Here is a 13,334-nt window from a genome sequence, read left to right on the forward strand (position 1 = left end):
GTGTTTAAGAGAGGCGGTTGTTCTCTCAAAATATTTGCTGTCTGTGTTTTCTTTAGTATTTTCATTTAGCCTTTAAAAACCCCATTCTCGATCGTGTTCTTTGTTTATGTTTTAGTGGACTGAACTTTTTAATGTTTTTAATTTTTGGCTCAACATCTGAGGGCAAAATAATAGGGAAATTGGGAGAGTGTAGATCATAAGAAGTATTAACAGAGAGGGGAGGGAGGCTTTGAACTATGGAGGAAAGAAATTTATTCAGATCATTGGCTGTAACTAGGGGCTCTTCTTATAAAAGGAAATCCATATTATTATGTATTTTCCCACAAATTTTATTTTATACTTTTGTACCACTGTTTTAGCTTAGTAGTAAACGGATCCTTGACTTTACATTTGTAATACACAGAAACAGATTTACGTATTTCTTTTTTTATATGTTTGCGCATTGAGTTAGCTTCACGTGTTTCACCATCCTGGAAAAGATTAATTTTCAATCTTAAGTTTCGTTGGCTTTTTTAACTGACTACCAATGTAAGGTTTGTTATTAGAACACGATTTCACCTTTTCCTCGGGGGAGGATTATAAGTATTTGGTTTCAATCACATTTTGGAAGTAAGACACTTCAACATTAATCCCATTATTCCCCTTAAAAGCTGCCCAGTTTTTATCAGTAATCCAAGATCCAAACTTGGAAAAGCCTTCATTGGAAATTGGACGATAAGATAATTGGGTTACGGAAAATGTATGATTAAAGCTGGAAAGAGGCTTCATTAATAAACAAAAATGGTAGTTTCCTCCTAAAGGGGGCAAAGGAACAGGTGAGCTATAGAAAGTGTGTATATTCGTGCAAATCAGATCAAGAGTAGTACTTGCTTTGGTTGTTGATATTTTTACTATCTGTTTGAAATTAAGGGAACTATAAAGGAATTTAACTTTAGGTCATTAGCATCATCTACTAGGAAAATACAGCGTTTGGGAATTTACTACAATGCATATGCTGGAAGAACCGCTGTCTGTGCAGCGTTTTGTTTTGGGGAACAATAAAAGCAGCCAAAAACAATCAAAATTAAAGGGCGAGGCAAAACTTTGGGTCTCAAACTTACTCAAAGGATTTAATCACAATCTGAAAGGTTGAGAGAATAAATTAATTTAAGGAAGAGATAGTTACCTACAAATAATAATATTCCGCCTCCCTTTTTACCTTGGGGGTGGTCATAAGGATGAGGTTTTATGAATTGGGAGTAGTTATTAATTTTTAAAGGTCAGGGCTCTGTGTCTGGAATCAAAATAAAAGGGCGAGGCAAGACTTTGGGTCTCACACTTACTCAAAGGATTTAATCACAATCTGAAAGGTTGAGAGAATAAAGTAATTTAAGGAAGAGATAGTTACCTACAAATAATAATATTCCGCCTCCCTTTTTACCTTGGGGGTGGTCATAAGGATGAGGTTTTATGAATTGGGAGTAGTTACTAATTTTTAAAGGTCAGGGCTCTGTGTCTGGACCTCTGTTACAGCAATTACATCAATTTTGTGTAATTGAAAGAGCGCCTATAGTTCGGTCAGTTTATCGAAATTCAGCCTTTCAGCGTTCGTAACAAGGAACTTAGGAAAAGTAAAACGGCTACTAAAGTAAGCAGCTGTTTGTTTGCTAATTTTAGGAGCCAGAAGGGAGTAAGAGGTTCGTGGGCCTGGGAAGGGAAGTGCTCTTTTTCAACGGGGATATTATTAGCTTGTGAAACATATCCTGGAAGGGAAATATTATCATTTGGGTTATTGTAGGAAGGTTTGTCATAAGGCTCCAGTTCACCACCCTGGACCGAACGACTGCTAAACCAGTTTTGAAGTGGGAGGCGTAGAGGTTATGTTTTAAAATTTGGGGGTAAGTTGAGAGAGCCGTGGGTTTCCTGGTGTTCAAACGATTCTGCAAGATCAGTTTATTTTAATAGCGAAAACATGTTTCTAAGTGGGTTGGCGTGGCTTATAGTCGAAATGCTGGAGGCTGTTATTTTAGGAAGGATATATATAGGTATTGGTGGAGGGTCAGTGGGGAAGGAGGAGAGCACCAAGGGGAACCGGAGAGATATGCTGATCCCGACTGATCCGCGGCGACCGCGAAGAAGGTATCCAGTAAGGCAATGTCGGTATTGAAAAAGGTTGTATTGGGTGCGATTGAGAGAAGGGGAACAGAAAAAGTGGGTTTCTTTGACTCAGCTGTTGACCCCTTCGCCTCGACAAGTTTATTGGCACCGGCTCAGGTCTCAGATTATTGCTTAAACCATTGCCCCCATAAACAGGCTGACTTTGGCGTGGCATTTTGTAATCGAATGCTGAATCACGGTCAAAACGAGACAAACGGTCAAATCAAACAGTTCGTGGTAACGAACTGTAGTAAGGAGCGATCCGGCTCAATAGTAACCAAAACTCTAAAAAATTGAATTTTGATATCAATAGCTACATCAAAAGAATCGCATTTTAATGTTGATTTTAAATATATAAGTTTCATCAAGTTTAGTCTTACACATCAAAAGTTACGAGCCTGAGAAAATTTGCCTTATTTAGTAAAATAGGGGGAAACACCCCCTAAAAGTCGTAGGATCTTAACGAAAATGACACCATCAGATTCAGCGTATCAGAGAACCCTACTGTAGAAGTTTCAAGCTCCTATCTACAAAAATGTGGAATTTTGTATTTTTTGCGAGAAGACAAATCACGGGTGCGTGTTTATTTGTTTTTTTGTTTTGTTTTTTTTTTCTTTTCCCCAGGGGTCAACGTATCGACCAAGTGGTCCTAGAATGTCGCAAGAGGGCTCATTCTAACGGAATGAAAAGTTCTAGTGCCCTTTTTAAGTGACCAAAAAAATTGGAGGGCATCTAGGCCCCCTCCCACGCTCATTTTTTTCCCAAAGTCAACGGATCAAAATTTTGAGATAGCCATTTTGTTCAGCATAGTCGAAAACCATAATAACTATGGGTTTTGGGGGTAGGGTTGAGGGGAGGGGCTATGTGGGAGGATCTTTCCTTGGAGAAATATGTCATGGGGGAAGAAAAATTCAATGAAGAGGGCGCAGGGCGCAGGATGAATCTGGTCACGTTAGAAAAAACGTCAAATTCAGAGCTTAATATACAATGCAGGGTGTTCGGGGCCTCTCTATTATGGAGTATAATTTGAAAATAACACAACTATACGAGCGATAAAACATATATACCACAACCATAACTCAACTAATGAAAGAACTGCTAAGAGATAACACAACTATAAAGCGAAAACAGGTGAAAACTAACGGGAAAATAAACGAACTAAGAGGTGGAAGGGGCCCAGAGAAAAAATATAATAGAAGTTTCAAGAAAAATGTTATTAGAAGTTTCAAGCTCTTATCTACAAAAATGTGGAATTTTGTATTTTTTGCCAGAAGACAAATCACGGGTGCGTGTTTATTTGTTTTGTTTTTTTTTTGTTTTTTTTTTCTTTTCCCCAGGGGTCAACGTATCGACCAAGTGGTCCTAGAATGTCGCAAGAGGGCTCATTCTAACGGAATGAAAAGTTCTAGTGCCCTTTTTAAGTGACCAAAAAAATTGGAGGGCATCTAGGCCCCCTCCCACGCTCATTTTTTCCCAAAGTCAACGGATCCAAATTTTGAGATAGCCATTTTGTTCCGAATAGTCGAAAACCATATTAACTATGTCCTTGGAATGACTCATTCCCCCACAGTCCCTGGGGGAGGGGCTGCAAGTTACAAACTTTGTCCAGTGTTTACATACACTAATGGTGATTGGGAAGTGTACGGACGTTTTCAGGGGGATATTTTTGGTTTGGGGCGGGGTTGAGGGGAGGAGGCTATGTGGGAGGATCTTCTCTTGGAGGAAAATGACATGGGGGAAGAGATATTCAATGAAAAGGGCGCGGGATTTTCTAGCATTACTATAAAAAAAACGATGAAAATATAAACACGATAAAGTTTTTCAACTGAAAGTAAAGAGTAGCATTAAAACTTAAAACTAATAGAGATTATTACGCATATGAGGGGTTCAAAGAATACTTTAGCATAAAGAGCGAGGTATTTAGGAGGAGATAAATACCTTGCTCTTTATGCTAAGTGTTTTTAGTAATTTCAACTATTTATTCCACGGCCTTTCTGATTCAGGGTTCATTCTCAAAGAATTGGGACAAAACTTAAGATTTAGTGTAAAAGGCGAGGTATTAACGAGGGGACAAACCCCCTTATATACATAATAAAAAATATAAGAGCATAAAAGTTTGTTACGTAAGTTAATTCTTAAGTTACGTATATTTTTTACTAATAAAAACTTTCGTTAAAAATTAAAAGTTCTAGTCGCCTTTTTAAGTAATCGAAAAATTGGAGGGCAACTAGGCCTCCTTCCCCACCCCTTATTTCTCAAAATCGTCTGATCAAAACTAAGAGAAAGCCGTTTAATCAGAAAAAAATTAATATGCAAATTTCATTTTACTAATTAATGTGCGGAGGGCCAAAATCAAAAATGCATTAATTCAAAAACGTTCAGAAATTAAATAAAAAAACTAGTTTTTTAAACTGAAAGTAAGGAGCGATATTAAAACTTAAAACGGACAGAAATTACTCCGTATATGAAATGGGTTGTCCCCTCCGCAATCCCTCGCTCTTTACTCTAAAGTTTTTAATTGTTTTAAAAAGTAGGATTGTGGCAAAGAATCAAACTTTAGCGTAAAGAGCAAGGGATTGCGGAGGGGACAACCCATTTCATATACAGAGTAATTTCTATCCGTTTTAAGTTTTAATATCGCTTCTTACTTTCAGTTTAAAAAACTAGTTTTTTTTATTTAATACTTAAAAAGCACAGAACGTTTAATGTGACATTTTAAACCACTATTGGCAAAACTGCAGAATTTGTTGGCATAAGCCAATATAGGGCAAAGATCGACATGATCGAAATTGCAAGTTGTTGCTTTGCACTTTTCCAGTTTGTATTTTCGGCATATTTCTATAAAATTACAGTTCTCTTTTTTGTTGCATGATCCTCCTTCGAAATACTTGCACACTTTATTCTCACGGGTGTTTTCTCGTTGATTTGGTTGTTTCTTCTTATCGGTAACATTTATGCTTTCGCGAATCAACAGACATTGTTCACCAAGTTTGCATGCACCAATCGACATAAAAGAGAAACCCTTTTTCTTAGTTTCACGTCTTCTGGTAATTCCTAGTCCTTGAGCAATTTTCACGATATCGTCACAACTTTTTTCGAATAGCTGTAAGTTCATAGTGTCGTTTCCGGTCTGTTGCATTGACATGGATCGGACTTGAGATCCAAGTTTTATTTCCATGTTGTGGATCTTTTTTTCAAGTTGCAGGATTAAATTTTCTTTTGAAAGGTAACTCTCATAACTACTGGGACAATTTTGAGGGGGGTGGATTCTCCAAAGGTGGGGGAAACATATTGTTGAGGATAACGACAGAGTATATAGGAGTATCAGCATCAGTGTGCTCAGTTACAACAGCCATAACACATTAGCTGCATTTCCAGTAGGGGTTTCTTCCCGTAAAGGTTCCTTTACGGAACCTTTAAAGGTTCATTTATATGTTAATATGGTGTGGTTCCAGCACACGGGGGATGGAACCATAAAAGGCATTTCGAGCACTGAATCATCACACCTTTCCCTCACGGCCTCTCACATCCAGGGCAGATATAAGTAGCTCTGGTTCATGTCATATTCAATTTACAATTTCACGGGTAATACAACTAATTAGTAAGTTCTCAATTTATAATAATTAGCTGTCAAATACTTCAAGTTCTGATTCTGGAAATATTTTCAATAAAAGTCCATAGGGGAGTCAAATAACTGTATTTTCCAAGGTCAAGGTTGATTAAGAGAAGTCCATTAGGAATCACAATTGAGTCTTACTGTATAATGATTGTATCCAATAGAGGTGTTTACAGTATGAACTCTCAATCAAGACTGAAAGTCCCAGTGTCTGTCTCATGGTCAGACGCTGGGCAGGACAATCAGTGGCTGATTGGAGATACTAATTATTAGCAGTAGACCTCTATTTGTACCAAATACTCGAAGGAGTAGCATAAAAATGTTTTCTCTACTGCTCCTAGGGAGAGCAATAAGAATATTTGATATTTCTTTGGGGGTTTAGACACAAGAACCTTTCGTTCCAAATTCACAATTCTTCTTACTAATTATATAACCGTGTGTTTTTTGTTCTGGTCTTTCACTTTATTCTGTTTCTAAGGTACTATTGAACTACAATATTTTGATATCAGGATAGTTTAAAGCAAATTTATAATTTTTGGCTACAGCAAGAGTCCATTCAAAAGCTTGACTTAAGTGTTTTTTTTAAATATTAAAATGTTGAGTCTCAAAATTAACAGAACTAGATCTTTTGAGCAGTCTACGTAGACATATTTAAGTCTTGATTATATTGTATAGCTTTCTCCTTGTTATGGTCTTTAATAATGAAAATGCATCTCTGTTCAGCTGCAATTATTGGATTTGTTTTGTTTTTTTTATTGCTCATCCTTCACCATTTCTTTTTTTAGCCTTTTAGGGGTGTTATTGGTTCTCTTCTTTTTGTTTGTGCCTTTGTGCCTTTGTTTGTTCCCATTAAGAATCCCCAAAAATTAATCAAAGGACCTAGCCTTTGGGAAATATAAAAAATTTGTGTCTTTAAGCTAATAATAGCGCAATTAATATGAATCGGAAACCATTTGGATTTTTCTTAGAGTCAGTAATAGCATCAAGGCAATTTTTTTTATTTCCAAAGAATAAATCCGGCTACCAAGCTTCATTTTTGAAATAAAATAAAACTATATCTTAGTGTTACTATGAAAATATGGCCCTTGCTTGGATTGGTAAAAATTGATTATTTCTCTGAGAGTTTTAGACTCGCTTGTTGTTTGAAACTGCAATGGTAATCTTTTCTGTTTAAACCTTATTTCTTAGATCTTTTTGAGAATACAGTTTGAAGTTCATTTTGTGGAGAAATATATATGATAAAAGGCACGTGCGCCAGCAGATAGACATTAAAACTTAAGAAACCAGGCGAAATAAATCGAAAATATTTTGAAAATTTGAATAATTGAAACATTTTATAATAGTCTATGGTCAAAAGGGCCCATACATAATTACCTTTGTGCTACCAAATGAAAACAAGAATAACAATCAAATTCAACTCACTTAGAACCTACAGGCCTATTATATCATGATACATGCTAGAATATTTTACGAATGTCTTCCTTCTGCGCTTCATATATTATATTTTTTGGAGGAGCTTGAATCTTGTTTTCTATTATGTTATTTTTAGTGTCTACTATCACTTTAATTTTTCACACTGTTTTCTTTTTGGAATTTTTAATTCTTATAAGTATTTTTTCGGGCTTAAAAATAAAATAAGGTTGCATTTGAAATATTTCCAAAAAGAAACAATATAATCCATTGTCTACATTGTAAATGTTTCAAAAGCAATTACATCTTTAAAAAAGGAAACCTATCTCAGTTCTAACTTCAGATTGTTTTCTTTCTCTTGTCTAATGTTTTTTTTGACAAGTTATTTTGTATTTTGTTTCTGTTAAACTTCTGTAAACCTTGTTCCTATTTCTTCCTTACTAAAGAGTGACTTAGACCCAAGAGAGTGAAAGTGCAAAAGTAGCATAAAATCATGTTTTTTTGTAGGTCTCTGATCTGGAGGTTGTTCTTAACCTTCTAAAACAGGAGAGTCCTGGCGATATTGAAAACTGGGAAGTGTCTTATGTACTCCTACTATGGCTGTCACTAATAATTTTAATTCCATTTGACCTCAAGCGGTTCGATGATGGATGTCAAGAGCCTCTTATAACTAGGTTAGCCATTTTATAAAATTCATGCTCAGAAAAGTGATTTTGTAGATATAACATCTTTAGTCAAGATGATTCTATTTGAGTTCCTTGCTGTTTGTTAAGATTTTATAAGACCAGGAAATAATTTTAAGGTCAATCCAACAGATTCACTGCTATTTTATTTTTTTTGCAGTAAATTGTGTAGAAACCTTATTTAGGGTACTAGGTCTATACAGTGACTGGGAGAGCGGAAATTCATTAACACCGAAATAGGCAAAGTAGCAGATCACAGTGATAAGTTTGATAAGTTCATGGTAAAAGCTTACAAGCAATAATCCAAACCTGACCAGGGTCACTGAGCTCATTTTTCTTATCTAACATTTTTGAGCCCAATTGGCATGTCGTGAAATGTTTCAGCCATTACAAGTATTTGAATTTAGCGTGTGAATATACCACAAATGTTCATGTTTAGCCAAGTTAGGGTGTCTGTACTTGAAAAATATAAAAAATGGACTTTATCCGCTTTAATTCTAAGCCCTTTAAAAATATATTTATGTTCTCCATATTAAAGTGAGCTTCTTATAGTAATTTTATTCCATTTTTGGACTTTTTTCAGTTAAGTTTGTGAACTATGATAGTTAGCACGAGTGTCTGATTACTATTCGTTTGATGAAAGATAAATAAGTAATTGGGCTACAAGATAAGTTTCTAAAAATAAGCCACATAGTAACCATGAAGATAACTACTTCTTTCCTAACCAACAAAGAAGACGGAAGGGGAAAAAGAAGATTTTGGCCCTGCAACCAAGGGGCCTTTTCTTCAAAAGTATGGGAAATAAATCAAAATGTCTGTTCATTTGGTTTTATTATTTACAAAGTCTTCCACCACGAACCAAAGGACATTAGAATTAAAGTACCAAAGTATGCGTAGTGTTAAACTTGGTATAAAACATTAAATAACCCAAAGGGAATTACTAGACTTCCACCGCCTGTCTCCCCGTGTTTGCAGCTATGCTTAGAATGGATAATAAAATAAATGAAAGAATAAGCTTCACAAAGTTGGCAAAAGAGTAAACTTCTCTTTTTTATGCTTATTTTTTGTATCTCACTAATTCCGTATTTTTTTTAAGGGTTATCAATATTATCAAAACATATTTGAAAAGTTATTTATCTAGTCAAGAAGCAGCTGCATATCTAGCCTCGGTTTATCTCACACGGCCTGATGTCAAAGAGATTGAGTTGCTACCTTTTATCAGTTGGTGTCAAGAGGTAGTTTTGTCATTTTATTTGTATTCTTTCACAATTTAATTGCAAATATAATACTTTCTTTCGATCGCTTCATTCTTTTCTTTCTTGTACCTGATTTCGTGATATTTTTTTTTTCATGAAAAGTTAATTTTTTACTGATTTTAATTTATACTTTTATTACAGTATATCTCAAAATGAGATTTGCCAACAAATCATAGTCTAATAAAGTGTTTGCACAAGTTCCAAGAACTTCCTATTTTGCCAGTAGATTGTAAAGGCTTCTTTTTCTGAATATTCCAACTTGATGCTCAAGTCCTGGGAAAAAACTGGGCACACTTGGCAAACTACGTGCAACATTTTTCACCTTTTCATGTAGCCTACTAATTCAAACTTTACGGCTTTAACCTCTTAAATTATCTCACTGAATAATTTTAATTTAAGATAAGAGAAAATTTCCCCCTCTCTCAAGACAAAATTCAAAGAAAACTTCTCAACCAGACTCCAGATATAAAAAAGATAAAGCAAACTGTACGGCGTACCGTTTTTTGGGTACCAGATAAAAACCAGTTTACCTTCCCCTCCTTCCCAAAATTTTTAAGTCCCCTCGTCCCCTCCCTAAAACAGGAAACATTTTCTGAAAGTTCCAGCTGGATATCCAAGCTGTGAGGCAAATCAGGGTATACTTAACAATCAGCATATATACATTTTTTATATTTTGATGAAACTTGTTAGGAAACTAGTTTTTGTAATTACGTGTAGTCGCATGGAAAAAATTAAGACATATAATTTCTTGTGAGTAGGCTTCTCACTCTTAATGTTTAATGTTTTCTAGATTTCATCAAAAAGATTTACTTGACTAGGCTCCATTTTAGTAAATGTCGCCGAAAACGCACACGCGAGAGAAGCCCAAAAGCGAGATGAGTTATCTTTATGCGTGTACACAATTTTTCATTTTAAGAGTTTACATTGCTAATAGGTCCTATTTTGTTTAAAATTTGCTTTCCTTTATTTATTGGCTTACCTCTAGAAGCGGCTGTCATAGCTAAACAAAAATGCACACACGCTCGTTCCCATTTTTTTCTTTTTTTCTTTTTTTGTACGCCAACTTTTAATGTATTCAGGCATCATAAAATATTAACTCAATAGTTGACAAGACGAGACTCGGGGTAAACAGAGGATGACAACACTGTGGATGGTAGATGCTTTCAATGCATGTTTTTTTTCAATTCAGGCTCACACTAAATCCAACCTTTTATTCTCAACACTTGTCAACTTGAGTTGGAGGGGCTAGCCACACCAAAACACAATTAAAGTCTTTGATGTAAAGTTGTTTTGATTGGAAGAGTGCTACAACTGGATCAGTATTCAGATCAATTGGGGTTTATTATGGTTCCAGTAGATAGTTGATGTTCTGCACTGGCTGAAGCTAAGAGTTGTGAACCGTGGGCTACCATGGGCTACGGCCCCTAGTTAGCCTGAGTTTAACTAAAATTTGAAACATTCCTTAACTGCTGCTATCTTTGATTTTAATGAGCTTTTTCCAAAAAGAAGGGAGAGACTGCCTTCAAAAGTTTTTGTAGTAGTAGTAGTGTTAGCAGTAGTAGTAGTTGTAGTAGTATATACTATATATATATATATATATATATATATATATATATATATATATATATATATATATATATATATATATATATATATATATAGTAGCAGTAGTAGAAGGCGCGAAGGCTATATTATTCCTTATGTCCGCGCTTCAAGTCTTCTTATCTTTTTATTTTTTCAGCTTCGGTTTTACAGCATCTCACAGCAACATGTTTGACTCCTTGTGGAAAGGGAAAAATGATGAGCTTCTAAAGATTTGCCCCCCCCCCTCCCCTCATCTTTGAAGTGGTAATCGTGACGAATATAGAAGCTACATGATGTTATAGAAACGACAAAAATAAAGCCAAACCGGAAATAAAAAGTTCCATGACGTGAATAAAAATGAGTAGTTCCAATGTGTATCATATAGTAGATTTCTTTATGCACAAAAATCATAATTTGGTAATAATTGCTTGTTCTTTTCTTTGACTGGTTTTTCAGTAAAACAATGGCCAATCGTCAAACAATCACATCAGGAGGAGAACATCAGACAAGTGGCCCCCCAAATGTTTGGATTTTTGTAATTTTCTACAATATCTAATGCTAAACAGAGAAATAAATTCAGAGGAGACAGACACGTCTATGGCGTGTATCAGGAAAAAGAAGAGAAACAATCAAACAAAATACAATGCATATATATATATATATATATATATATATATATATATATATATATATATATATATATATATATATATATATATATATATATATATATATATATATATATATATATATATATATATATATATATATATATATATATATATATATATATATATATATATATATATATATATATATATATATATATATATATATATATATATATATATATATATATATATATATATATATATATATATATGTGTCACATGTAGAATTAGCGAGTTATCCAGTTGCGTTGTTTCTTTCCGGCGAATGGGTGAAGTTGCCCTCCCCCCCAATAATTTTGAAAAACCATAATTCATTAATTAACTTTAAAACTCTTTACTTCCACCAGATAATTTTTTTTTATTAACCACAGCTCGTTTTTAATGTAAAAAGGAAATATAGTGGTCGATTGCGCTTCCTCATTGATATTCAGACCAATATACTGCCTTTGAAGTCTTATCAAAAGGGAATAGGTAATCGAACTTCCTTATAAACTTCAATAGCTTCATGTAGCTTCAGTATATTGCCTTTGAAGTCAATAGTTCTATATGAGACAGCGCAGACCTGGTTGAATGGTTGGCGCGCTGGCGTGGTAATTCTTTGTCCAAGGGGCACGGGTTCGATCCCAATTGTGACCAGTTATTTAGTTTGGGACGGGGGTCAGTGGCGTGACTCTGTAAGCTCAGCCAGAGTCGACCCAGCTCTAAATGGGTACCTGGAGAAATCTGGGGAACGTAAGCAGGAAGGGTTTGTGAAAGCACAGGATGATTGGCCCCCAACCCCCCATTGCACTTCTTGGCTGAAGGGCCTTGAACCGGAGATCAGCACCGCCGGTTTGGACCTTAAGGATCTAAACTTACTTTTTTTTTTACTTATGAGACAGCGCAAGAGTTTTTCAAAAATACAGTGTTGTATCCTGTTCTTGATGTTCTAACTACAGAGATTAAAATAGGCTAGAAGAGAACAGTTTGGACGTTTCGAACAACCTAAGCGTAATGCTACGTCCAAACGAAATGAACAAAGACAGTGTAAGCTTTGTGTGTAAATACTATAAACTCGGCTTTTAACGCTGCATGTCTGAGCTAATGTGTTTTTACGGAGTTGAGTATATAAAATATAAAGAGCGTCTGTTTTTGCTGGAAAACGCTTGAAATGTGTGTTTCCTCTGATATTTCATCTATTAAACAGTACGTGCAATACCAAGGGGCAAGAAAGATTATCTTCATTTGTTCTGTTGGCAATTGAAAGAGAAAGCATAGATAACTACAATTTTCGTAACAAGTCTGTGTGTGTTGTAGGTTTATTTAATGTGTGCGTTCGTCTAATTTTGAAATATCATAAGATTCGTGTTACAGTATAACATTAGACTTGGAATTATTTGTACTAGAATTTGGAATTGTCCTGTAATTTTGCTTTGTTTGGCCTTGTTATTTCAATGCTATTTATTAATGTAAGCAGTGAACACATTACCAAATTAATTAAAAAAAAAATCCATAAATGATATTTCAATGAATCGTGTATAGTAAAAGTTTAGCGCAACAAATTTAATCTTACAGAGTCAAAGCCTGTTCAAAATTGTGTACAACTGAATAGCACAATACACGGGGCTGCTAGAATGGTGCTTGGTTCAACTATAAGATTGAGCTTCCTGTACTGGGAAGGGAGGTCAGGGAATTGGGAGGGGGGATGATAGACTCTACCACATAGTGATGTTGGGGGGATTTAATTTAAAAAACAAGATGCATATGAAATTCACTTTAGCCCACGCAAAAGCTTTTTTAAACTATACTACTGCCGTCTGCAGCAACTCATTGCTGATAATCTGAGTAAAAGCTTGATCACGAGTACTCATTTTTATGTTTACTTAATATGTGGTTATTGTTTATTATATATTGTGTAATATTTTGAATATAACCTAGTGGCGTCTTCGGTAAAGGTTAAATTTTATTCAGTAGCGCTCGAATAATTCTGGCGCTACGC

The 13,334-nt window shown here is 35.0% G+C and overlaps 1 protein-coding gene across 3 annotated transcripts in view; it reads left to right on the forward strand.

The window, feature by feature from the left end:
* The window catches only part of LOC136034809 (tubulin-specific chaperone D-like), a 76,050-nt gene that overhangs the window by 8,060 nt on the left and 54,656 nt on the right, over positions 1-13,334 (forward strand). For all 3 annotated transcript variants that reach the window (XM_065716230.1, XM_065716229.1, XM_065716231.1), the window contains exons 3-4: positions 7,670-7,836; positions 8,942-9,080. In XM_065716230.1, the coding sequence (XP_065572302.1) occupies positions 7,670-7,836; positions 8,942-9,080 (306 nt within the window). The remainder of the gene's footprint in view (positions 1-7,669; positions 7,837-8,941; positions 9,081-13,334) is intronic.

This window comes from Artemia franciscana, chromosome 13, assembly GCF_032884065.1.
Source record: "Artemia franciscana chromosome 13, ASM3288406v1, whole genome shotgun sequence".
Taxonomy (NCBI): domain Eukaryota; kingdom Metazoa; phylum Arthropoda; class Branchiopoda; order Anostraca; family Artemiidae; genus Artemia; species Artemia franciscana.